The 27,506-nt window shown below is 43.6% G+C and overlaps 1 protein-coding gene across 1 annotated transcript; it reads left to right on the top strand.

Moving 5' to 3' along the window:
- Positions 1–391: 391 nt before the first annotated feature.
- vps35 (VPS35 retromer complex component) lies at positions 392–27,506 on the top strand. The gene is made up of 17 exons (XM_080788437.1): positions 392–488; positions 4,757–4,852; positions 5,464–5,560; positions 6,252–6,375; positions 8,372–8,554; positions 10,163–10,382; positions 13,843–13,926; positions 15,004–15,113; positions 16,284–16,380; positions 17,433–17,581; positions 18,893–19,100; positions 19,371–19,526; positions 20,341–20,463; positions 21,060–21,239; positions 23,980–24,219; positions 24,394–24,537; positions 26,418–27,506. The coding sequence occupies exons 1-17, from the start codon at positions 486–488 to the stop codon at positions 26,595–26,597; spliced, it is 2,394 nt and encodes a 797-aa protein (XP_080644563.1). The 5' UTR covers positions 392–485; the 3' UTR covers positions 26,598–27,506.

Genomic DNA, 27,506 nt, shown 5'->3' with positions numbered 1-27,506 from the left:
TCAGATTAATCACAGCTTAAAAAATAATTAATCATGATTATTCACCATTCAACTATGTCCAAAATATTCCATGTTTTTTCTGTATATTAATGGTACGTGTAATTTTATTCTTTAAACAAATCTAGTGTGGCAGGATGGTGTCTCTCTGTCTTTCACCCTGTTGTCGTGCTATGTGATTTGAGCCTCTGCAGTCCATCCAGATAGGGCGGCAGATAGTGCAGAGTCGTTGTTTAAAAATGTAATCTAATTAATTTTTTACAAATGAATTAACTCAGTTAATTCGACAGCCCCATTGTTTTTCTGCTCTAAACCAGCCTCCAGCAGGTGTCAGTAGCACAACATGAATGTATGCACGGCACGGCCTGCCGTTCCAGACACCATGGAAGAAGCCTGTCAGACTGTGTGTTGGTCACATGACACAGTGAATCAATTTGATCCATCCTCGACTGTTTCCTCTTGTTGACACACATCTGTTGATAATAAACATGGTGAGTAGAGTACAGTCCGTTTGATGTCAATATCAGCCATTTCATCTGCGCGCCGTGCCTGTTGTTTAGTGTGAGAGCACTGTGGCTCGTCCAGAAGAGCTGAACATACGTTTAAAACACTTTATTTAATGCTGCTGGCTCTGGCCTAACGTTAGCCAACCCAACTAGCTGGTTAGCCTAGTGGCTAACGTGCTAGTAAGAAAATGGGCAATGCTAGACTGAAAGACAGTGAGAAATGAAGTGAGTGTTATATTTATTTAATAATAGAAGTCGTATACATGGTCGCATTCTGTCGTGCCCCCTCTTTGGACTCAGCATCTCAACATCTGCAACTATAGGGTTAGCACAGCATGCTAACGTTAGCATAACAACAACTTACTAGCCAGCTGTGTCGATAGAGTGAATTGATGATGAGACGCATTCATTCATGTTAATTCGTAGATTAAACAGTGATTCTCATGCCTTTCTTTCATAGCGTATTGTTTATCTCTGACCACAATGAATCTACACTGTACTCCCCTCTGTTGATAGTGTACACATTGATCCATTTCTACACTCTCGATCCATAAGGCTACATTTGGTTCCATTTGTACACTGTCAGTGTTAACTGTTAACGATCCATAAAGTCCATTTGGGTTCCAACAATAATGTATAGCTGGGGACCCCCTGGAAACCTACCCTCAAGGATCTCTCGGGGTCCCCCTGAGCTCATGTTGAGAATCAGTGGTTTAAAACTCACCAGCTCTGTGCATGTTTGTGCATACGTGTGACAAGGATATATATATATATATATCCTCTTAAACAGGTGTGTTGAGAATATTTAGAAATAAAACAGTTTTCCAGGCCTGCCCTGGAGATGGTTTGGAATTGCGTAAATGTTTTGGAAAATGTTTGAATATAATTGACCTATAGTATATGTATATTTTCATTCCTAGAAAAACATTTCCAAAACATCTCTAGCATTGTGTGAAATATGTCTGGCCTAACGTATACTGTAGGATTCGTTGCACGATGAGCTTGTAGATCTGTTATTTTCCTTTTGTCTGCTTGACACCTTTGCTCGAGTCTGCCGTGGGGCGTTGATGGCACACATGTGTAAGAGCCTCATTATTACTATAGGCCTAGAAATCGAATAAAATAGCCACAAAAAACAGGGCGAAGTTGGTAAATGAAGGCTGTAGTAAATGTTTGACAATAAAACGATTACATTTAATACAATGTAATACCACATTAACCCCGGTGTCCCTATATTTTGGTGAACTTTTTAAAATAAAAAAACCACCCCCAGTGTAAAATGAGGGGCGCTCATTATCATCGTACAGCATCATGACGTAACATGTCGATTTGCTGACAGACACTATGACGTACATTCTCCATTCATTGTCAATGGGAATGTATTGTTTGTGTAAGATGAAGATCTACACTAATAGCTGAATATAGGAGGCGGAGCCCCTCAAAAATCAGATGTACAAGCTCATGTTGCAATGCATTGTGAGCTTGCAGATGGGCTATTTTCACTATTTGGGAACGGAGGCCATTCAGACTACTGTGGTTTCCTTTTGTGAATCAATGGTTTGGATTTGGTCCATAGTAATGGGTCTTCCACAAGGGGTTGACCTAAAACATGTTCAAGACCCCTTCCCTATGTGTAGTGTGTTTTGTTATTGGCGCTGCACTGCGGCGACATGGGCATGCCTTTGTCTAAGACAAATGTCTTCCTCGGGAGACTTAATAATAAAGAACCACCATGACCTTGTTTTGTTAGTTCTGGGGGTTGTGATTCATCTTGCCAGACAGCAAGGTTTTGTTTTTCTGAGCATGTCCGTCTGTCTGGGGTATACTACTAGCTCTGGTCCATAGCTCTAATGCCTTCATTAGAGCTATGGAACTGTTCTCGTTGTCCTACGCTCGCATGAATGCAGACCAGCCTCTGGTCTGTTGTTGTGTAAATACAAAAGTGTGGTGGTGCAACTCCCCCCCCCCCCCTCCCTCTTTTTCTCATTATTAGCAGGCAACAGTGCAGCACTATCTCTCTCTCTCTCTCTCTGTTTCTGGCACAACAAACTTTTGCCCCTACTGGTGGTACTCATAGTAACATAGTCACATAGGTTGACATTGCTGTTCCTTGGAGTGGTTGCACCACTCAAAGATGTTTGACCTACTCGCAATACAAAGGCGGTTTGTGTAATTAGAAAGCCTATGCTTTCCTTGGTGGACAGTGGACACACTCTGAGCCAGTCTTTTGTTGATGGGCTGTTTCGCTGCGTAACATGCTCCCACAGACACCCACCTTTTGTCTAAACTTTATTTTGTACAAACAGGAGGACACAAACACTTTCCTGGGGTTTTTGTGTGTGTATAATGTGTTTTTTTGATATTTTAGTATTTCAAAGTGCCAGTGATGTGATATAGACACTGGTCTCACTTCCTTCCTTCGTGGACTACATGTTGTCTCCGTAAGGCAGCCCTACCCATAGATACAAAGAATAGATGCCTCATTGGCCGCTGCTGTTCGTTGGAGCCATGTGTGTTGAAGGAGGGGCGGAACAATTTTACACTGGGGGAGGAAGTATGCCGGAAGTGTGGAAGGCACGTTACGTCATGCTGTCACTCGAGTGGTTACTGGCCAATCACAGCACATCTTTTCCGGGACTTATCAGACCTGAACATGTACTCTGTGATGCACACTCATGGGTGCTTCACAAGGAATCTCGGGAATGTTTTGCCCTCCCTTGAGCATACTGGCAGATATATACGTTCCAGAGCCAGAAAGGGTGTCTACCTTATACAGTATGTCTATGGCCCTACCCCCCCTCTCCACAAGCAGGAGACTACATAATTTTTTTGGCCATACTGGGTGCACATTTCAAATTGTGCTCCTGTTATCTACTATACAAATGCTATTATTATAACATAGAGTGACTGCAGTTTCTTCCAGCAGTGAAATGTCCCTTTTAAGAAAAACGATTAATTGGGATGGCCTGATAGACAATCCTCCTTGTAAGGGAGATTAAACGGACAGAACCACCAGGACAGAAGATAGAGGCACCGGCTAGTAGGAATGGATACTAATTATTATTATTATTATTATTATGACTTGATAGAATGTCACTCACTCACCGCAGGCCTGAGTTGCACAGTGGTGGTGAAACAGAGCATCACAGAGCACATGTTCAGGAAAGTCCCGGAAAAGATGCGCTGTGATCGGCCAGTAATCACTTGAGAAGCGAGTTTCACCACCACCCGTTGCCACATTGTGCGAATCGAATGGATTTGTTACAGTGCGAATGCGACCAACATGAAACGGGGAGCAATGAAATGAGCAGTCAATGCCCTGATCACATTGCAGCAGTAGTATAGGGTCATGTGATAAAGCCTTAGCCAAGCCGTCATCATCGTCTCATTATAAACCTAGCTCAAAGTTGTATATGTCACAAAATGAGTTTGTGTTGCAATGAGTGAGTTGCAACAATCTATAAAGCCCCCAACATGATTGACATGGAGGTAGTCAGAGAGAGTTTGAGCCAAGTCAGCAAGCTGGTTGAAGAACTTGGTGACAGGTTGCAGGCGACTAAGGCAAGTGACTTCCTTTTGGCTTCATGAAGTGAAACCGTAACTAAGCGTAAAAGTATTTAACGACGGAAAAAGGCGAAATTATGCTGAGCTGACAGTATGCTCTGTAGTACGATGGCGTCATGTCCCAAAAAGAGCAGATCTGCTTAAACCACACGATGTGGTTTAAGTTCTATTGACTTCTATTGCTTCATTTGCTTGTGAATCTGTCACTTGTCTTTCCTGGCTACTTGTACTAATGTTCTTTTTTGGCAAAGCGACATACTTGTACTAGAGAGTATAAATTATGCTTTACCTGGGCTGGGAGTCCACAGCAATATTAGTTATAGGGTCAGAATTATCCTAACCACTTTAACCATAATTAATATTTCATACTTTGGCTTTTCAAAAATAGCAGATATACAAGCTCATAGTCATAGTGCGACGCGAAGTGACGCGCTATGAGCTTCTACTAGATCTGCTATCATAAAAGTTTGTTCAATTGTTTGCTTCTGGAGCTCCCTGGAGCAAAGATATTTTTGAGACAACAGCCAAATATCAATTAGGGGGTAAAAACTTGAAGGACAACCTGAAGCGCAAATATCTCCCCATGGAGTGGTAGAAGTTTGGTCTATCATGCGTGGAATCTCCAGTTAGGTCATGGAAACTTTAGGGATTGCAGCTTTAAATGTTTGTGTGTGTTTATGTGTTTTCAGCCAACCACACAGTCTCCACAGGATGAGCAGGAGAAGCTTCTAGATGAAGCTGTGCAGGCTGTCAAGGTCCAGTCCTTCCAGATGAAGAGATGCCTGGTAGGATATTATTATTATTATTATTATTATCATCCATGTTCAGCTGCTTTACCCGGACTCGGTTCTGTTCCACCAGAGAGCTACAGACTTCCCTTTCCCGAGCAACATTTGACCACTTCCTCCTGAGGCGTTCTTCTCAGGCCAATATTGACCAATATCTTGAAAATGTAATCATATTTAGGACCCGATATTACACCGTTTGTTTCTGGGTCTGATATTGTAGTGTAAAACGAATGCCTCTAATAAAATCCACAGTCTCTACACAGTGCGGGCGTTACATGTAATATTTGCTTTCTTTGTGGATGTACTCATAATGAAATGGATGGTTGAACTACACCCTAGTCCCATGTTTGGGTCCTAGGCCCAGCAAATATCCCCTTATTTTTTTGTTTCCTACATTTAGTTTTTAATTATTTCAAAAAAATACCTGAAAATTATAAATGTTTCATTAAAAAAAAATATATATATAATACTTTGTAAGAAGTAGAGAAATAACTTGTAGATAAGCTATTTTTACTAGTTTGGATCCTGGGGAGACATCACATTTCTCTCTTGGGTTTGGGAACCTCTGCTTTAAGTCCTGCTGACCCAGTTGTCGTTGTCTTCTGCAGGACAAAAACAAGCTGATGGACGCTTTGAAGCATGCCTCCAACATGCTGGGAGAGCTCAGGACATCCATGCTGTCTCCAAAGAGCTACTACGAGCTCTGTATCCTCTACCAGCAAAAAAGAACAATGTCCGCCATTATCATAGTAGAATCATGAGCTTATACTGCATTCATGTCCACATTCCTCTCATTCTTCACGTTGTTGGCCATGAGGAGTCATGCTGTATAGTTTCCACGTGTGTCGTGAACTTGGATATCGGCGAAGAGATTCGTTTTTTTGGGGCGAGAATACTAGTGCAGGGGTCGCCAAACCTTTTCTCCCAAAGCGGGATTCAAGTTCTCAGTCGCCACAATTGATTTCAGTCATTTGGATTCCATAGACATGCTGGCTTGGACAGCGGAAACAGCCTTTTGTAGGTAGATGGGCTGTTTTCGCTGCGCAACATGCTTCCATATAGAAGACATGCCTATCTACAAGCTCTGTGACGCATTGAGAGCTTAGATAGGATGTTTTCGGTAATTATTTTAAGCATTTCTAGTGGTCAAACTAGCAATATGTTCAGAAGCATTTTCCATAAAAATCTCAATGGTCTCGGATATTTCATACCGTTTTTTGTAATTTGAATAAAAGCTCAAATTAAAGCCTCAGTCTGTGACTTCTTCCCCTTGGTTTTAAGACTTGGTCATGCGAACATTTTCAGTCTTGTCAGACCTTATTTCGCTTTTAATCGGTGCGTACCAAATGCATCACAGGCAGGTGTTTCAGTAGCTTGTCCCTAACGGTGAGTCCAGACATGGCCATCTCCGATGAGCTCCACTACCTAGAGGTCTATCTGACAGATGAGTTTGCCAAAGGACGCAAAGTGGCTGACCTGTACGAGCTGGTGCAGTATGCAGGAAACATCATCCCTAGACTGTGAGTATCCTCCTAAATCATTTAAAAAGATAACTGCTGATGTGTTCAAGCCCGTCTACACCACAGACAATTTCTTTTAATGTGCACACTGCATACAGGTGGCTAAATATGTATACAATATTTTGCCATTTTAACCCATTTTGGGCGGGAACCCCTTTTGGTGTTTTAAGCATTAGGCCTATGTTATACTTTAGCTATTGAAAAATAGCAGATCTACAAGCTCATAGCGCGCCACCGAGTGGCGCGCTAAGAGCTTGTAGGTCTGCTATTTTTGAAAAATCGTGAAAATGTGCCTCAAATCTTGGAATATTCTTACAGAGTTTCAGTTTTAACTCAAATCCTTGCTTCTGGAGAGGTCCCCTGGAACAACATATTTTCAGATGGGGGTCGGCGGCATATTACATATAATTTTTGGGGTCCTTGACATGAAATATTGAGAACCACTGAATGAGGTTTTTCAGAAAAAAAGGCATTTTAAAAAGACATTTTTAAAATTTCGAGGTCAGGCCAAAATGGGTTAAAATGGTGAAATTTACCGATCTACAAGCTTGATGTATATTGGCTATTTTTAAGCATCAGGCAAAATAGGGTCCATAGAATTTAACGACTTTCAACCTAATCCTCTTTATAGGCTGAGAAAAGAAAAGATCTACAAACTCACAAAACACATTGTGACACTAAGGTCGCATTCTCACCAGAGAGCTTTGCTGCGATTAAAACGAATCCTGCTGCGCATTTTCAGAAAGTGCGCTTCGTTTGGCAGGTGTGAAGGCTCTTTCGAATCCTAATGCGCAACAAAGAACCGCATTTTACTCCGAGCAAAAACGGGGGTTTCGCTTCGCTTCCAATCGCGCTTGACTACGATTCGGTGCAGGTGTGAATGCAATCCGCAAAAAAATACAGGAAATGAAGCAAACATACGTCAGGCGGGTGAGGAGCTGAACACAGTTGGAGACGGAGAAGGCATATTTTACGCAGCGCAAAGATGTCCCGTTACCGTGGATAGACGTGGTCGAATGAGGAGAGTGGAGACTGAAGCCCTGATCGAAATGAGGACGAGTACATTAATCAATTGCTTAAGAAAACACAAACACTGCAGTGCAGTGTAATAGTATTATAGCCTACAGAATATTCTGTCTGTCTGTGCGTGCCGTAAACATGGAGTGCTGTCACTGTGTGGGAGGGACTAGTGGGGAGTAGGAACTTTCATCTCGATAAACTTGTAAACATTTTGCGCTGCTGTCTGTTATATCAGTGCGCTCAGCGCTGTGCCTCCATGCCCAAAAGAACAGTGCGTGGCTGCGTGCTTATAGTGAGAGAGCGAGAGACGGGGGGGCAGTCCCAGACCGTCGGCACGACACATAATGCACGTTATGAGTATAATTTTATCACCATAGATTTATCATTTCACTGTGTAGGCTAGTTTATGAATGTAACACATTGATAAAGGTCCCCCCTGCTGCGTTTCCAATTGCTGCGGATCATGACAGTGTGAAGGCAAACCGTAGCCAATTAAATATGCAAGAATCCCATTTCTCCTCCCATACGCATTCGAGTCTACCGAAGTATTAGGTGAGAATGCGACCTAAATGACACATGACATCAATTGACGAAAACACACAAGAGGCTGCCAAGTCATTCCAATTCAAAAGTAGCTAACCGACAAGCTTAGGGCATTCTTTTTTTTATAAAGTTCTAACATGGAGCTAAGAGGCATTCTGCCAGAAAAACGGTTTTGGTGTTCGCATTATGTTATGCTTTAGCTATTGAAAAATAGCAGATCTACAAGCTCATAGTGCGCCACCAAGTGGCGTGCTACGAGCTTGTAGGTCTGCTATTTTTGAAAAATCGAAGAACGACTGACATAGAAACATAGCTTTTTCCAGAAAACTGTCATTTTCAAACAGACATTTTTAAGAATCTGATCTCAGGTCAGAATGTGATAAAGCCTTATAGCCCTTCAAGTGTAACTTGAGTCTTTCTTCCTCCTCCCCAGCTACCTGCTGATCACGGTGGGCGTGGTGTACGTGCGCTCCTTCCCTCAGTCGCGCAAGGACATCCTGAAGGACCTGGTGGAGATGTGCCGGGGCGTCCAGCACCCTCTCCGAGGCCTGTTCCTCAGGAACTACCTGCTGCAGTGCACCCGCAACATCCTCCCCGACGACGGAGAGCAGCCCGAGTAAGGAGACATCACATAAGATCTGATGATGTCACCAAGAGACATGTTTTGTTGTCACTCATTTACGAAAAACTCATTTTCGTTGTGTATTTGTTTCATTCCTTGGTGGGGGGCGTTCCCTAGAATGCTGATATTCTTTCTGATACACCTACTTGTTTAATTTCATTCCCTTTAAAGGACCACTTCATCACTTTTCAACCTATCTTCATATAATGGGTCCTCACTAATAATCATGATAAAATGGCACGATCTTTTTCCTACTCAGTCTGTGTCTCATAGGAGGGCTGTGGGCCGTCTTCCAGTGACATCATCATTAGGCAGATTCTTTTTTAAACAAGATTTTTTTTTTTACAAAAATGTTTAGATTTTCATTATCGTGAGAACGATGGCTTCCATTTTCGCATTGCAACTTTTCAGGACTAGAAAGCCTGCCGTTTTTATTAGCTTGTATTCCCCATCGATGATGTCACTGGAAGACGGTTTCTGAACTACCCACAGCCCTAATATGAGACACAGACAGAGTAGAAAAAAATTGCCATTTTTTTCATGATTATTAGTGAGGACTTATTATATGAAGATAGGTTGAAAAGTGGTGAAGTGGTCCTTTAAGCTTCTATCCTCTGACCAAAATTATGACCATGAGCTTGATCCTCATCTTTGTTCCATGGTCCCCAGGTTATTTTTTTTCCTTTATTTTCCCCCATTTTTACTGAATTCTGATCTGTATGTAACTATGAATAGTAATAACATTCTGTGGAGTTATTTCCCACATTTACAACAAAAAAAAGAAAAGAAATCCTCACACGTCCAAAACTATTACTTTTCAGACTCGGACTTTTTGTGACTCCAGCACCTCCTTCAGCAGATGAGCGGTGGTTCTTTTTACATTTTTATCAGAATTCAAAAATAGCAAAAGTAGCAGATCTACAAGCTCAAAGCGCATCGCTTCGTGCCGCACTGTAGTATGATCAAGTAGGGCATTGATTCACGTTGTTTAAAAACACAGAGCTATGAGGTTTCTTACAGTTTCATACAGTACATAGCAGTATGTACTTCTACAACGCGTCAGGCTTTAACAATCTCCAGCTGTTGGTGACGTGACGTCGTTGGTTGACTTTCTTTTATTTTAGCTTGGTCATAGTCTTTGGAATAATTTCATTTCATTTTCATCTCAAACTTCATTTAGTTTTAGTCACATTTTAGTCATCTGAAATGTTTTAGTGTTAGTTTAGTTTTTCTTTTTTAGCCAACTAAATATCATACGATTTTAGTCGACTAACACTTGGTTTGCGGGGCGACACGTTGTGAGCTTGTAGATCGGCTATTTTCAGCATGCAACCAAGCATAAAATGACTCGTTTTGGATCTCTTGTCCACTAGTCCCTTCCTAACATTCTAGTCTAGTTTTGATTTGTTGACGAAATTGTCAATGTATGTAGTGTTAGTCATCATAGCTTAGCTTTCATTTAGTTTCCATTTAGTTTTTTCGTCTGTGGAAAAAAAGGTAGTCGAAGAACATTTCTCGTCATATTAGCGAAATCAGCTAAATCAACACTGGTTGAAAGCAACGGTATTATTTTGTAAACCGGTTGTCCTGTTCCACACACAGAGGCACGGAGGAGATGACGGGCGACATCAACGACTCCATTGACTTTGTGCTGCTCAACTTCGCCGAGATGAACAAGCTGTGGGTGCGCATGCAGCACCAGGGCCACAGCCGCGACCGCGAGAAGAGGGAGAAGGAGAGGCAGGAGCTGAGGATTCTGGTAGGGACCAACCTGGTCCGCCTCAGCCAGCTGGAGGGAGTCAACGTGGACAAGTACAAACAGGTGTGTGTGTGTGTGTGTGGTGACTTGTGTGGAATAGCTAGGGTATCAAGCAACTAGTCGGCTATTCAACTAGTCGACTAGTCGTCGATCTTGTTGGTACTGGTAGTACCTAGTTTATCATTTAAAGAAATAATATATATATAATTATTTTTTCCACGATTTTGTAGGCCTCAAGATCAGTTAGATTATAGTTATAGTCACCAATGTACAAATATTTATTTCCCAAAAAAAAGTTAACTAGGCAACTAGTAAAAATTACTAGAAGTGAATGCCCTAGGAATAGCCTACTGCTTAAGCTAGCCAGCCAATTCACCATATTTAATAGTAAAAAATGGCCACTGTGGACATTTTTAACTATAGCCATACTTAACACAATCATTCCCGGGATTCCTTCAAAATAGGAGCTCTGGGGTGCCGGAAAGACATGGCCGCTTAATGGCCACTCTGAATGGCCGTAGAGCAGGGATGTCAAACTCAAATACACGGTGGGCCAAAATAAAGAAATTGCTAGAAGTCAAGGGCCGGACTCATGTGTTTCAACACACGGGCATCACGGTCAGGAGGACGTCCCAGGCAAATAGCAAAAAAGTAAATGCATTTAAAACAGTATTATGGTGGTCCGTGCAATATACCAGAGGGCCAGTTCTAATATTAATTAAATATCATCCCGCGGGCCAAAGATAATTCATTCACGGGCCTGATTTGGCCCCCGGGCCTTGAGTTTGACATATATGCCGTAGAGCGAAGCATACGGTGGCCGAGAGTCCGACTCAAAAAGAAAAGTTAAAATTTCGGAATATTCTTCTCTCGCCTGATATCATTGAGGATGCGTTAGGACGTGTACACACTTTTCCAGATGTCCTATGGATGGGATGTGTTAAAGTGTCACCGGGGTGGTATTTCACTCCCAAAGTGTCACCCAGTGTGGCATTTCACTCCCAACCCGCAAATATGACATGAGAGCAAGATGGCCGTGCTGTGTGAATATACTGTAGTCATTGGCACATTTTCCACTCTTTTAGACTGAGACTTCTTGTCGGCCTCCATTATATATCCACATCGTGGAAAAAGTGTTTTCAAAATGGAATTATATAATATGCAATTTCTTGAAAAAAATTGTTACTTTTCATTGTTGCTACACTTAAATGTGTGAATAGGGGGTGGCAGTGGCTCAGTAGCCGGTAATTGCTCCCGATATGCAGTTTGGTGCCTTGCATGGTTTCCTCCGCTATCGGTGTATAATGTGAATGTGATGCACAATCCATGTGAATGTTGGATATAAGTGCTATATAAAATGCACCATTTACCATTGGTAGTAGTTCAAAATTAGAATAATATTGACTCATTATATATGCTGTTTGTCTTTTGCAGAATGCTGCAGTAATGGTATTATTTGTTTCTTTTTAGAGGTATTACATTTTGTACTTTGAGTGTGCAGATACCCTGATTTAATAATACTCTCCAGTCTCCATAGAATGCAGCTTAATCGTTAGTGTTTTCCTTTCTTTTTTTTTTAGAATGAGTAGCCATAATAGGCAATTATTTTTCTCCCACTTTACTAGTAGTAACACATTTCTGTGTTGCCACGGTTTGTAGCCTACTGGCTGTCTGGCTTAAGCCCAACACACACCGTCTGCGAACGGCGCGCGTCAAAACAGCCGCCTCCGTTATTTTCAATGAACCTTATCCCACGCCGGCGGCGTCCGACGCGCGCGTTCACGCCTCGCCTGACGCGCCGATACGCCACTGTTCTATTTTCCAGGCGTTGCCGTGCGGCAACGTCTATGCCGCGTCCCTGCGCACCCGCTTCGCAGACGGTGTGTGTTGGGCTTTACCTGCTAGTGAGGAGCCCCCACGGGGAGGATGTAGCAGTGCCCCCTTCCTACTTCTTCCCTTCCAACTAGTCCTGAGGTGATCATAGATCTCTGCCTAGTGTACGTCTTGTGACATTTAATCTGTGTGCTAAAACAGGTGACATTTCATCTGTGTGCTAAAACAGGTGACATTTCATCTGTGTGCTAAAACAGGTGACATGTAATCTGTGTGCTAAAACAGGTGACATTTAAAACAGGGTGGAAACAATTGAGATAAAAAAAACTGCATTGCATTTGCAATGCAAAGACTTTAGAGGTCGGTCCTTTAGGTGGAAATGTCATATTTACAAAACTATTAATCTTCAGGATTCAAACTCAAAGGTAGCAAAAAGTAGCAGTTCTACAAGCTCAAAATGCGTAGCTTTGTGACAAGTTTCAGACTTGTGGATCTGCTACTTTTGATGCTTGTGTGACACTGTAGTATGATCAAGTAGGCCAGTACTTTACAAAAAAAGAAAAACACACAAAGTTAAAATATGGACATAAGAGGTTTCTGCCCGACAGTGACAATATTGGGACAGTATCACTAGGCATGGCTCTCTGGTCTCCTGTAGATTGGCTATTTTAGTTATTTTAAGATTATTTGAAGTGATCAAACTAGCAATAGGATACGAGTTTAGAAGCATCTTCCAGAAACATGAATGGTCTCAGAAATGTCGTGATGATTTCTTCAGCCGGTCGGCCTAAAATAGTATCATTTACAGTCTTGGGATTGTAGTTTGCTTTATGCCGTGCAAGCCGAATGCACCAGGGGGAATTTCAATCCCCAGACTCTGCAGTGGTGGACAGTCACTCCTGGACCACTTGTGCCATCTAAGCACACCCCTAGCTTTCTGTTTCTAGATCAATAACTAGATCACGTTGCGGGTTGAGTAGCATCGCCAGTTGGGATGGTTCCATGAAGAGGAAGCACTTCAGTTATGTGACAAATCAACAACTAAAGGAGACACCATTTTATATATATTTTTATGCCACAGTATATTTACAAGTGCTACTTTTTCCTACGCATGGTGCCGTGGTGCGTTGAATTCTTAAGATATGTATTTTATTGATAGTATACAGTAGATAGACGGGACATGGGGAGAGAGAGACCCGCGGCAAAGGTCGTTGGGATCGGGACTCGAACCCGCAACATACTTGAAGCCTAAGTGCCTGGACCGCTAGGCTAGCAGTCCGGGCCGACACAGTTGAATGCTATTCATTTCAGTAGAGTATGAATCTACTTGCAGAGACTTGAAGCACTTAATTGAGATAGATGATCCAACACACTAAATCACTTTAGTGATTTAGTGTGTTGGATTCATCCGATCACTAAATTATTGTGTGCTTATGTCAAAGTTTTAGTTTGACAATCTAAAGTTTTAGTTTGACAAACTAACAATCTTTTGGTTTGAAACGTGTAGAAAGTCAAAGGAAAAGCATGGCTGGAAGCTGTGACTAGACTAGGGCTACTCGACTTCAGAGGGCTCAGGGGCCACTCAGCAAAATTCCAAAAGGGCTGCAAGCTAAAAAAAAATCAGTATTATTTTTGAAACGTTTAGAAATGTATTGTTGTAACAGACTCTGATATCTTCTCTCCTCTCCAGGTCGTTCTGGCTGGTGTCTTGGAGCAGGTGGTTAACTGCAGAGACTCGCTGGCACAGGAATACCTTATGGAGTGCATCATTCAGGTACATAAATTATCATAATCATATTGCTCGCTAATTGTAGCATTAACCACAGCTTCGGGTGCCAGCACTTCTCTTCACTCTAACTCCACTGTGTTAGCCCCCTCCCCCTAACCTGACTTTGCCAGCTGGGGGCGGTATTGGGTAACCATGTTCCCCAACACCACATCCATCTGGGATCTCTGAGGGGGTTGAGCTAACACCAATCCGTTCCGTACCGAACCAATCAGCGTGAGCTAAGGGCGGGATATGTGCGAAACCAGATGTGAAGCTATATAGACACGTCAATATGATTGGTTGTGTTTGCACGCCCACACGGTGATAGACAGACGGTCCCATCCAATCATCTACCAAGTATCTTGAAAAAAAGGAACAGGCCCGTCATCGAATTTGCTTCCGCGATCCCAGATCCCAATAAGCTGTGAAACAAACATGTGTAGCAAGCTTATTGGATCTGGCAGCGTCAGGTTATATATATATATATATGTTATACTTTAGCTATTTAAAAATAGCACAATCTACAAGCTCATAGGGTTAGGGTTGTGTAGGGTTGGCACCAAGCTTGTAGATCTGCTATTTTTTTGAAAAATCGTGAAAATGTTGTGCAAATCTTTGAATATATATTCTTTCAGAGCGAAAGTTTTTTAACTCAAATCTTTGCTTCTGTGGGGAGGGGGGGGGGGGGTCCCTGGAACTACATATTTTCAGGGTTAGGGGTCAAATACATATAATTCTGGCGCTCCTTGTCATGAAACAGGTTGAGCACCACTGACATATAGAAACAGAGGTTTTTCCAGAAAACTCTTAGGATTTAGAAGCCTTTTTTTTCCTACTCATTGCAGCACTCATTGCATGTCATTTTAGATGATTTTATTTACCTCTGACAATTAAAATGTACACGTTTGGGCCTGTATGGCCATCCTCATCGTTGTGACAAGACAACAGGAAGTGTGGCATTTATGTGTGAGATACAATCAACAGTTATTGAACACAGGTGTCAACCGTTATCATCTTACACAGTATCGGCCTCAGGTCTAAATGGGTTTCTATTCTGTTCTCTCGTTTCTCAACTTTAACCAGGTTTTCCCAGACGAGTTCCACCTTCAGACACTGAATCCGTTCCTGCGTTCGTGCGCCGAGCTCCACCAGCATGTCAACGTCAAAAACATTATTATCGCCCTCATTGACAGGTACTGTACACCCCCTTTACACACGTCCCTCTCTACTACAGTTACACTTGAGTTGGAGTCATCGAGTCAATTAAAACCTGTCGGTTATCACTGGGAATTATGAATATTTGACGGTTGGGGGTATATCCTAATTATAGTTACACAGGCGTGAGAATAATGGAGATGTACTACAGCTAAGCCACACCTAGTATTGTATATTTATTAAAAGGCCACTTCACCCCTTTTTCAACCAGAGCTTGTTTGAATGATGTTTAGGACACAAGAAAACACTTTCCTGGGGTTTGTATGTGTGTTTATAAGATATTGTAGTCATGACGCCAGGTTCATGAAAATGTCGTCTCACTTCCTTCCTGGACTACAAAGTCACACCTCCATGCAGCCTCCCACCCCCTCTCCACAAGGAGGGGCAGTGCACTAAAGCATTATGGGCATTGTAGGAATTCAGCAATCCAGTAAAACCCTATAGTCAAACACACAGACTGTATTATTTTTCTGGCCACAGGGTGCAAATTTCAAATTGTGCTACTGTTATCTACTACAAATACTATTAACATTGAGTGACTGCAGTTTCTTCCAGCGGTGAAATGTCCCTTTAATGATCGGCATTCGTTTTTTTTAAAACAACAATAGTTCTACAATAGTTCATTAAGTCTTCCAGCGTGGTTGAGGGCCGAGCAATATAGAACATTTTGTCTGTATGCAATACATGCAACGGTTCAGTTATTTTACACCGGTTGGTTCCCAATGGGAACCGGTTCAGTTCTTTTACACCGGTTGGTTCCCAATGGGAACCGGTTCAGTTATTTTTGGTTCCGAAGTCCATGAGCCAGATCTCCTTAATTGAAACGTTAATTATGAATTGAGTGTAGCAAAACCATACTTATATTAGATTGTTATCACCATGAAACTTCCCCAGTTGATTACTTACACAAAGACAATGATTTATTGTATTACAAATTGTTTTTAATATGCAAATTAGGCATTATATAGGAAAATATGAAAAAGCTACTACTGTGGAAGGGGGATCATATATTAATTGACTTATATTGATCCTATAAACAATTTAACAATTTATTTATATACTCTAAATGTATTCACATAAAACATTGATCCATAAACCTTTTCAGAGCCGTTAAACAAGCTAATGTCATTTAATGTTCTGTGCTTCAGACTAGCACTGTTTGCTCACCGAGAAGACGGCCCTGGCATACCAGCTGAAATCAAACTGTTTGACATATTCTCCCAGCAAGTCGCCACTGTCATCCAGGTACATGTCACCAGTATTTATTTCTTATTTTCACTGCAAATACAATATCTTTCCAATGCTGCAGACAATGGTTTAATGGTTTTAACAGTTTTCCTTGACACTCAACCCCAGATGTTCTGTAGGCACAAGAACAATGTGCAAAGTTTCTAAACCTAGTTTTTGAAGTTCATAACTGCCCAAGACGGAGATCTCCGTCTTATCAAACCCATCTGTTATCTGCCCTAGACGGAGAGATCCGCCTTTTAAATCAATGCTCTAGATTTGTTTGATATCGACAAGCGCTATACCACTGTCTATGAGCGTCAATTACACAACATTCCAAACCGTAAAGTTGTTTGGCGAAATTATCCCATTATAATAAATTATATTATAATGTCCATTATAATAAATGGGACTGCCGAAATCCTCTCCCACTGATTTCTCTGAATCTAAATCACGGATTGCGATTCTAATCAAAACACCGCGTTTTTGTCGGCCCGCCGCTAGTTGTGGTAAAACAATTCATGCCCCGCGATGGATTTGGATCATTTGGTTTAGCCGTTATGCTACATCCGGTCAAGCGAACGGGGGACTGTGTTACCTTGAAAAGGGAAGGCAATGTACTGGTTCCAACCGACGCTGGGGCAGTAACGGTGTTAACTGAACACAGCAAACATGGCACTAGCCCTCGCAGGGCAAGTATGAGGGATGTGAAAAGGCATTTTATGGTTTCAGTTTGGTTATTTTGGTTCATGCTTTGGGGGTTCTCTCGCGGCGCCTCCTGCTTTTTGTCAAGGACTGTCTAAAGAGGACGGGACGCGAAGACCGTAATGTTGCTCACATGGTGCTCCATGGAAGGAAAGAAACATGCGCAGTTGAGACCAATAAAGCTGAACGAGGAAGTGTTGGCTGCATAAAGCCCATTGCGCATGTTTCTTTCCTTCCATGGAGCACCATGTGAGCAACATGGCGGCGCCCTTACGGTCTTAATCGCGTCTCGTCCTCTTTAGACAGTCCTTGCTTTTTGTATCTCCCCTCCCTCCCCCTGTCTCATTTCCTGAATCGTTCTCCAGTCTCGCCAGGACATGCCGTCGGAGGACGTGGTGTCTCTCCAGGTGTCTCTCATCAACCTGGCCATGAAGTGCTACCCCGACCGCGTGGACTACGTCGACAAAGTCCTGGAGAGCACCGTGGAGATCTTCAACAAGCTCAACCTCGAACAGTAAGTTGGTGGGAAAAAGTACCGATACTCCGTTACAAAGTAGAAGTAACGCTATTCAAAATGTGCTTGTAATGCATCGCATCGCGACTCATTGTTGAGCTTGTAGATCGGCTATTTTCAAATGGCCGTATGTTTTGTAATTCTAATCGAAATCAACAAAGTTTTTCCCAAATAAATGTAGTGGGGGTCAAAGTGAAACATTTGGATCCGAGATCTAGTGGAGTAGAAGTAAAAGTTTTGGAAATACAAATGCCTCAAAATTGTACTTGACCCATTCTGGGCAGGAACACCTTTTTTGGTGTTATAACCCTTCTGGAAGCCACGGGTTAGTTTTAACCCATTGATGCCTGAGGCCGAATCTGGGAATGCCTTCTAGGGCCTGACCTAAGGTTTCTGAAAACCTTCAAATTCTGATTCATTCTTTTTTAAATACTTAAGTTGCTACATGTATTGTATAGCAATAGCTGATGAGACACAGAGCGCGCCGGCATCAAAGGTAGTACAACGTATAGGTTGCACCAGGCGTCAATGGGTTAACCCGCAACGGGTTAGTGTTAACCCGCCGTGCGTGGATGAGTTTTAACCGGCAACGTGTTAAGGCCTATTCATCGTCCAAGTTTTCAGGTGACCACCGAAAAGTGAAATCTATACAACATGGCGTCACGCCGCGGTGGTCACCCACTCACACAACACATCTCTCTGGCTTTTACTAACCACCGTTTCAGTGGTCACCTCTTCACGGAAAACTGGACTATGAATAAAAGTTAAGTTAAGTTGTAACTGGCTGCACAGGGCGGGAGTTATCAGACTAATGTCTGGTGGACTGTTAGTATGTCTATTGTCTAACAAACACATGCGCCCCACACACACACACACACACCTCCCTGTCTAAACAAAACAACAAATGGTCCCATGTGTTCTTTTGTGTCAGCATTGCGACCAGCAGTGCAGTGTCCCAAGGAGCTAAACCAGACATGTGTTCTTTTGTGTTTCAGCATTGCGACCAGCAGTGCAGTGTCCAAGGAGCTAAACCAGACATGTGTTCTTTTGTGTCAGCATTGCGACCAGCAGTGCAGTGTCCCAAGGAGCTAAACCAGACGTGTGTTCTTTTGTGTTTCAGCATTGCGACCAGCAGTGCTGTGTCCCAAGGAGCTAAACCAGACGTGTGTTCTTTTGTGTTTCAGCATTGCGACCAGCAGTGCAGTGTCCCAAGGAGCTAAACCAGACGTGTGTTCTTTTGTGTTTCAGCATTGCGACCAGCAGTGCAGTGTCCAAGGAGCTAAACCAGACGTGTGTTCTTTTGTGTTTCAGCATTGCGACCAGCAGTGCAGTGTCCAAGGAGCTCACCCGGCTGCTGAAGATCCCGGTGGACACCTACAACAACGTGCTGACCGTGCTGCAGCTCAAACACTTCCCGCCGCTCTTCGAGTACTTTGACTACGAGTCCCGCAAGAGCATGAGCTGCTACGTCCTCACCAACACGCTGGAGTTCAACACCACCATCATGGCCCAGGAGCAGGTGAGCAACTTGCCGCGTTCACGTCATTTTATGCTCTTATGTTTGGAGCCCATCTCATGTGAGTGCAGAAATTATATAGTTATCTGGCCTTACATTTTTAAGGTCACAGAAAGCTGCAGCCTGCTGCCCATAGACCACCATTCATAAGAGCTCTTATTCCGAACAGCTACCCGCTGATTTTATGAACCACAAGTTCGGCCGTTTACTTATCAATTTAATTGGATCCGACCTCTCTCTCCCCCCTCTCTCTCTCTCTCTCCTTCTCCGCAGGTGGACGCAATCCTGAGCTTGGTGTCGACGCTGATCCAGGACCAGCCAGACCAGCCAGCAGAAGACCCAGACCCAGAGGACTTTGCCGAGGAGCAGAGCCTGGTGGGACGCTTCATCCACCTGCTGCAGTCAGACGACCCCGACCAGCAGTACCTGGTGAGAAACGACTCTGGAGTTGTTTTATCCATTTGAATACTTTACTTAACAGTTTGCTAAAACTAATACTAATAATGCTTAAAAGGATAACACAAAAAGCATTACACAGGCACTGGTCCTGTCAGTATCTTGAAAACCCTGCAGGCCCATGGATGGGACCAAAAACCATTCATACAATAAACCTAAAGCTTCTGATTTAAAGAGCAGACACTCTTAATCCAGAGCGATTTACTAGTAAGCTAGAACGAAAACATCAAAAACATAAATATAGTCTTCAAGACCCATACGTAAGCTAAGAACCCAACAGTGGAATATCTATTATGAAACAATGAATATACACTATGTCTCCAGAAAGAAACCTTCTTTCTTAGAATTAGGTAGAATTAAACCATCTTCTTGAGAGGATAGCAGTAGTGTGAGCAAGTAGTTCCTAATATATTTATTTTAGGCTATTTATGATAAAGAGTGTAATTAACCCCCCCCCCACCACCTATCTCTCTCTCATTAGCAGGCTCCCTCTCTCTGTTTCGGGCAAACAGCGCCCCTACTGGTACTCATTATGGTGCTCATCAACACATAGACACGGACATTGCTGTTCCTTGGAGTGGTTGCACCACTAAAAAAAAAAAGAAGATCCGCTGTAAATTGTTAGTTCATCTAAATGGTGTAGTCTGTTATTTCATAATTATGTGTCGGGACCACAGTGGAATTCAGAGGATGCCTTTACTGTGTTTAATTATCCACGATTGTCTTTTTTAACCGTCTTGTAAATTGTAATGAGTTTGTTTGTTGTTTCCCTGCGTTCCGTGCACAGATACTGAACACGGCACGCAAGCACTTTGGAGCCGGGGGCAACCAGCGGATCCGCTACACTCTCCCTCCTCTGGTGTTCGCAGCCTATCAGCTCGCCTTCAGATATAAGGAGAACTCCTCATCGGTATGCGCACGAGCGCGCGCACACACACACACACACACACACACACACACACACACACACACACACACCATACTATTATAATGTAGCCGTCGGCAGAAACCTCTTGTCGCCATTTTCTTTATATTTTATGTTTCGCAAATGTATGCTCTACTATACTATAGCTGCAGCATCACACAAAAGCAACAGAAGTAGCAGATCCGCAAGCTCTGCTTATATCGTCTCTGTCGGGTGGAAATCCCATATGTCCAAAACTGTTAAGGATTCAAATTCAAAAATGGCTAAAGTAGCAGATCTACAAGCTCAAAACATGTCACTTCACTCCACATCTCTCAAGCTTGTGGATGGTTAAGGTTAGGCTTAGGTGTGCTGCCCCGTGGGAGGTTAGGGTTAGGGAGAGGGTTTGAGATACTAATGACTGGTCTAGCCAATGACTAGTCTAAACCAAAAACTGTCTAAACTAAGTATACTGCACCCGAGAAAAACACAAAAAGTTTAAATATGGAGACAAGAGCGACGATATCCTGTGTGTTTTTCTGTGAACTGGTCTCCATGCGGTCCTCTTCAACGTTCCCGTGTGTCTGTGAACTCCTCTACAGGACGACAAGTGGGAGAAGAAGTGTCAGAAGATCTTCTCGTTCGCCCACCAGACCATCAGTGCACTCATCAAGGCGGAGCTGGCGGAGCTGCCACTCCGTCTCTTCCTCCAGGGGGCGCTGGCCGCCGGCGAGATCGGCTTTGAGAACCACGAGACGGTGGCCTACGAGTTCATGTCGCAGGTAACGGAAACGGAACCCGCACCGATCTGTTCAATATCAGAGTTCACGTCACAGGTAACCAGAGCCATCGAGTAAGACAGAGTTACGATAACTCCCTTCACTTCGTGAGGCCAGGCTCTTCTACATAGACTTTCTATTGAAAAGGGACAACCGGAAGTTTACGGGATGCATATGGGCTCGTGCGAGTATACATGAACCACGTGACCGGGCTGTTTTCCGCCCCGTCAATGTCGTAACTCTGTCTTACTCTATGGCTGTGACCAGACCCACCCACACCAAGTCTGTTCAACATCAGAGTTCATGTCACAGGTAGTCTCGCGTAGCCAGACAACTATTCCACAATCTCCACATGCTATATAGAGTCTGGAACTATAGCCCCCATGAGCTGAGTAAGGAAGCTGCCATTTCCGTTATTTTCTAAATATTTTTAAAAAATATATTTTTGTATTTTCTTTTCTGCTATAGCAACAAGCTATATATGCTTAGATGATTTCTACCGGTATTTATATTAGAATACATTTGCGCGAGTGCAAAGACGAAACTGAAGTCGGGAGGAGGCTCCACTTCCGCTTTTATATTTTACTCGTGATAGCTCTTTCCATCGTTCCAGACTGTGTGATGGAAGCATTTGGAAATTGCGGAAGGCAACAGTCTGGCAACGCGAGACTATGTCACAGGTAACGGACCCACACCTAGTCAGTTCAACATCAGAGTTCATGTCACAGGCAACAGAAACGGACCCTCACCTAGTCAGTTCAACATCACAGTTCATGTCATAGGTAACATACAAGCCCCGGACACCGAGACAAAGCATTGAAGCTAAATTAACATGCTGGCGGATCGTAGGTATACTGCAGCATGAACGCACCGCGAGCTAATGCACAACAGCGCCGGTGCTCGTTCTATAGGCTATAGTAGTTAGCTAATCCGTATACTACAGTTAGTCAGGTATGCGGGTACTGAGGGGCATTGAGGGCAAGGCTGCATTTGCAGTTGCTTAACTCTGTCTTCTACCCGGAGCCAGTTTAGACTTGCAAAATGGGTTGGAAAGAGGTGGGTAATGGGCCCCAGGCCGAGGGAGTAGTCGAATGTGTTTGTTTTGGGAGGTCTGAAGCTTTAGTCTTATGTGACATTGTGATGCTGGAGAACCAAGAGGTGGAAGCATAGTCAAAGGAGGGCTGAATTAGAGCTCATGCAAGAGTTTTGAGAGCAAATGAAAGAGGAAATTCTGCCCAGGAATCTTGTTCTTTGATTTGATTTTTTCATCACCTTTGTTGCCATGCTTTGCTTTCACCCGTCAGCTTGTTGTCGAGAATACAGCCCAAATATGTAGTCTTTTCTGGATATTACTATGTCATCAACTTTAACCTTGGAAGTAATTTATGTTGACCTTACTGAGGGAATGTTTGGAACCAAAAACAATAAAGAATAGAAACGGAATGAGAAGTGCTAGGGAGGTAGGCAGCCCATGTCACATTTTTGGTCCAGATTTGATCAAGTCTGGACAGCAAAAGAAACTAATAAGACACATTCCCAAGTCATGCCAAATTCCTGTTTGTACTATTTGAAGATCTGAATCCATGAATGCAGTCCCAGTTAAAATAGTAACATCAGGAAGTTGATTTAGTTTGCATTTGTTTTGGTTCTAACTTCTAAAAGAGAACATACAAGAATATTACGGAATGTCAGTTTCTAAAAAAAAAAACAGCAACTATTGAAGATCAAATCACTGAACCCTTAAAGGGCCACTTCACCCCTTTTGCAACCAGATCTTATTTTAATGATGGCACAAGAAACACTTTCCTGGGGATTGTTGTAATATGTGTTTTTAGATATTTTTGCCATGAAAATGTCATGTGGTCTCACTTCCTTCCTGGACTACAAGTCCCACCTCCACGCAGCCTCCCCAACAAGAAGGGGAAGTGCCCTAAAGCAAACACACAGCCTTTTATGGCCATAGGGTGCATATTTCAAATTGTGCTACTGCTATCTACTGCAAATACTATTGGTACGGTCCGGCAGTCGGGGGTTGTGGGTGATACATTTAGTATATAGTCTTTTTTTATTGGTCTAAAATATTGTCTATACATACATTCATGAATCCTCTTGCTGAACCGTCCCAAGAAACCCCTATAAATTGCTCAATACTGACAGCCGTTCAGCAAGAGGATTCGTGAATGTACACAATATTTTAGGCCAATAAAAAAAGACTACAGTATATACCAAATTTCCCACTTTAAACTAAAGAAGCCTGTTGGCTGCCGGACTATAATTACATTGAGTGACTGCAGTTTCTACCAGCGGTGAAATGTCCCTTTTAAGTGTAGTGGGAAGTGGCTGATGTACAAGCTCACAACAACGCATCAACTTAATGCTCATTATCTTATTATTATCGCTTGTTTTCAACTAATATTTTTGCCTGTCTGGTTTAACCCATTCTGACCGGGAACCCGTTTTGGTGTTCGCATCATGTTATGCTTTAGCTATTGAAAAATAGCAGATCTACAAGCTCATAGCGCGCCACCGAGTGGCGCGCTACGAGCTTGTAGGTCTGCTATTTTTGGAAAAATCGAAGAACGACTGACATTTTTAGAATCTGATCTCAGGTCAGAATGGGTTGATCAGACCAGTGTGTGTCCAGTGGAAACCTTGTATGAATCTGATCTCAGGTCAGAATGGGTTAAATAACCATTTGAACCTCTGCATCTTATTCTTCCATCCTCCATTTACCCCCCCCCAGGCCTTCTCTCTGTACGAGGACGAGATCAGTGACTCCAAAGCCCAGCTGGCGGCCATCACGCTGATCATCGGCACCTTTGAGCGCACGCGGTGCTTCAGCGAGGAGAACCACGAGCCTCTCCGGACGCAGTGTGCGCTGGCCGCCTCCAAGCTGCTCAAGAAGCCCGACCAGTGTCGCGCCGTCAGCATCTGCGCCCACCTCTTCTGGTCCGGACGGAGCACCGACAAGAGCGGAGAGGACGTGAGGGAGACATTTTATAGCGTTTTGTTGTTTTTTGTGTATGAAAGTTGGGGCTCACGCTATGCGGGATGATTGGGGCCGATTTATTACCTCGTGACAATCACGTTGTGGGCCGTTTTGGCCCGGTTTGAGGAGCCACAGATGATCCCTTTTATTTTTATTTGTTTTGCTCAGATCCGTGACGGGAAGCGAGTGATGGAGTGTCTAAAGAAGGCGTTGAAGATCGCCAACCAGTGCATGGACCCGTCGCTGCAGGTGCAACTCTTCATCGAGATCCTCAACCGATACGTCTGCTTCTACGAGCGCGAAAACGATGCGGTAAGCTGGCTGCAAAAAGACACGCCTCACACTTCAGAGTAAAAGCGAGCGACCATGTCTTTCCGGCACCCCAGAGCTTCTATTTTGAAGGAATCTCGGCACTGATTGTGTTTAAGAGCATACATCGGTATGAAACTAAGTCGAACCGTACCAGACAGTAATGAGATACCAAGAGTTGGAGGTTGTGGCGTGGCGAGTTGGAGAGTTATTTTATACAGCATGCGCTCGCTCGCTCACTCGCACACGCACATACACACACACACACCACATGGGTATTTCTCTTTTGGAATGAGCTGCCTCTGTGTGTCAGGCAGTGTCAAACTAAACTTTGGCTTTTATGGTTTGATATTTCTTAGGGATAAAATGGAAATTTCAATGGTTTTGTATTTTCTAAATGCATGTAAAAAAAAAAGAAAAAAAGTGGTTCTGTTACGGCCAGCAGTTCTTCCATTTTACGTTACTACTTTAGACCCCTAGACAATGGGTCATAACGGGTTCATTACACTTTAATATTTTATCCTGGGGTTAAAAGACCTGGGGCCTATTTCACTAAACTTAATATTTTTGTGATATTTGTCCACAACTCCCCCTTCTGAGGGAGCTACCATTGGTGAAGGGGGTTGTTGCCCAGACTGGTGAACCGTGGGTCATGGGTTCAATCCTGGCTTGGGGTGATGCACTAGTGGCCGTTGGTGTGTGAAATGTTACAATGGTAATATTGTATAAGAAAATACAATGAGTAATGGTAATATTTTCACTTTTTCATTGCTTTCATGAAACCAAATCAACATATTCATGTTAACTGGTTAAATGAACCTGGCAAGATTAACCAGCTTTCATGAAACCGGTTAACACATTTAGTACCGGAACTGCATCAAAATAAAGGCGCTGCTTGCGCCAGAGTAATCGCCAGAGTAGTGATCGCTTCCATTTTGAAAGCCATGAACCGGAAATACTTTCTTAAAAAAGTTGACTGACAAAGTGCCATCACAATCTCCGATCATCTTAATATATTTATATTCGCTACAAAAAGAGTTCATATTTTGCGGGAGAGACGGATGAGGAGCAGAAACGCAGCGCCAGCATATCGATCCATTCATCACCACGGAGAGCGCCCTGGATGAGGAGATACGAGTCATTCTTTCCGCCGCGCTAACATGGGAGTCAATGACAAGCTAATAGTTTCACAGAGCGTTAGCATACGGCAAGCGAAAAGCGAAATGCCAAAAAAAAAAGAAGTAATTATTCTGAATATTATTATCTCGCCCCGCGTCGTTTGGACGTCGCTAGGACGTCCACAGACGTCTAAGGCACCTCTCGGTTCCAATCCTTATGACGTTTCAGGACGTGTTATGTACAAAATGTGTTAATCGCTGATCCCGGGATATATTAAACCAGGACATCTGTTAAATCCCAGTTTAACCTCTAATCCAAGTCTCGTGAAACAGGCCCCCAGGTGCAATGGCTATTTCGGTCATTTTATTTTTGAAGTTTGAGTCTGAAACCGAACACTGTACGTTTCTGAACCAATCGGAGCGTTGCGTCTCTTCAGGCGATGGGACGGTAGCTCTGCTACACGTGCGCGATGCATGGAGTTTGTCAGACAGTCGGCCAGCTCTACCAGTTTATGGGGGGGGGGGGGGGGCGGGGTATACTGTATCTCCAAACTGGCCTCTGAACACCTCGGAATCCCCCAGGATGACGTTACTAATGTTGCTCTGGAGAGGGAAGTCTGGAGCTATTGACCCCCGCCACCTGACAACGGATATTAAGCGGTTATGGATGGATGGAAGTTGTAAGAACAAGGTCGTTTACAGTAATCTAATGGCCTCGTCTGTCCTGCTCCTGTTCTCCTCCTCGATAAACCTCCTCCTCCACAGGTGACGATGCAGGTGCTGAACCAGCTCATCCAGAAGGTCCGGGAGGACCTGCCCAACCTGGAGGCCAGCGAAGAGACGGAGCAGATCAACAAACACTTCCACAACACACTGGAGCACCTGCGCCTGCAGCGGGAGTCCCCCGAATCCGAGGGCCCCGCCTACGAGGGCCTGGTCCTTTAATTATAAAACACACATCATCATAGCATAGTTGAGTTGGTTTCCCTCGGGGTCGTCCGTCTGTCTGTCTGTCTGAGGAGGAGGAGGAGAAGGAGGGCCCCCCGAGGTCTGTCCTCCACGTCGAGGTCCTGGGTCCTTTTAAAAAAAGAGCCACACAGGGAAGCAGGATGGGAGGGTAATATGGGGGAGAAAGTCCATATAAATATATATATAACTAGATTATGGATATATATTTACACACACACACACAACACACACATACATACACACACGCACGCGCGCACACACACACATCCAGGGTATTCCATGTGACGGGGATAAATAAATAAATCTATAAATAAACCAGATGTTGCGTCACCCTTCCCCCCCCCCCACAGTTAAACCTACCTTGCTTTCCTGACCTACCTTGTTTTTTTCTGAGATCCCCTCCCCCCCCCCCCCCCCCCCCACCTCCCCACTTCCCGGCGTCATCTAGCGACGACGGCATCACTGTATACCTTTTGGAGTTCTGGCCCGGCACTTTTTGTCATATTTTTTTGTTTTATTTTTGTTTGTTTTCTTATACCGACGACACTGCTGCTGCTGCTGCACTTCCATGTTTTCCTCGCCTCCTCGCACTTCTTCCAAAATGTTGTGACATCATCATTCCTTCCTTCCTCCATGATCATTCTGTCCGTCTTGGAGTCGCTGCTGCTGCGGCGGCGGCGGGGCGCGTGCGTGCGCGCGCGCAAGAGAGAGACACCCACCCCTTCAGCTCCCTGTCGAGTTTTAATAAAGCGAATGAACTTTAACCTCTGTCTGTCCGTCACTGTACATGCATCCCCCCCCCACCCCCCACCCATACGTAGCCACGGGGTTCCAGCCCCACTCTGTGCAATGAGATGCATTAATCGCTCGCTTCCTCTCCCAATC

Source organism: Protomyctophum bolini (genome assembly GCF_963924005.1).
Source record: "Protomyctophum bolini genome assembly, chromosome: 1".
Lineage (NCBI taxonomy): Eukaryota > Metazoa > Chordata > Actinopteri > Myctophiformes > Myctophidae > Protomyctophum > Protomyctophum bolini.
The sequence above is the reverse complement of the archived record's forward strand: the minus strand, read 5'-3'. Positions and strand labels throughout refer to the sequence as shown.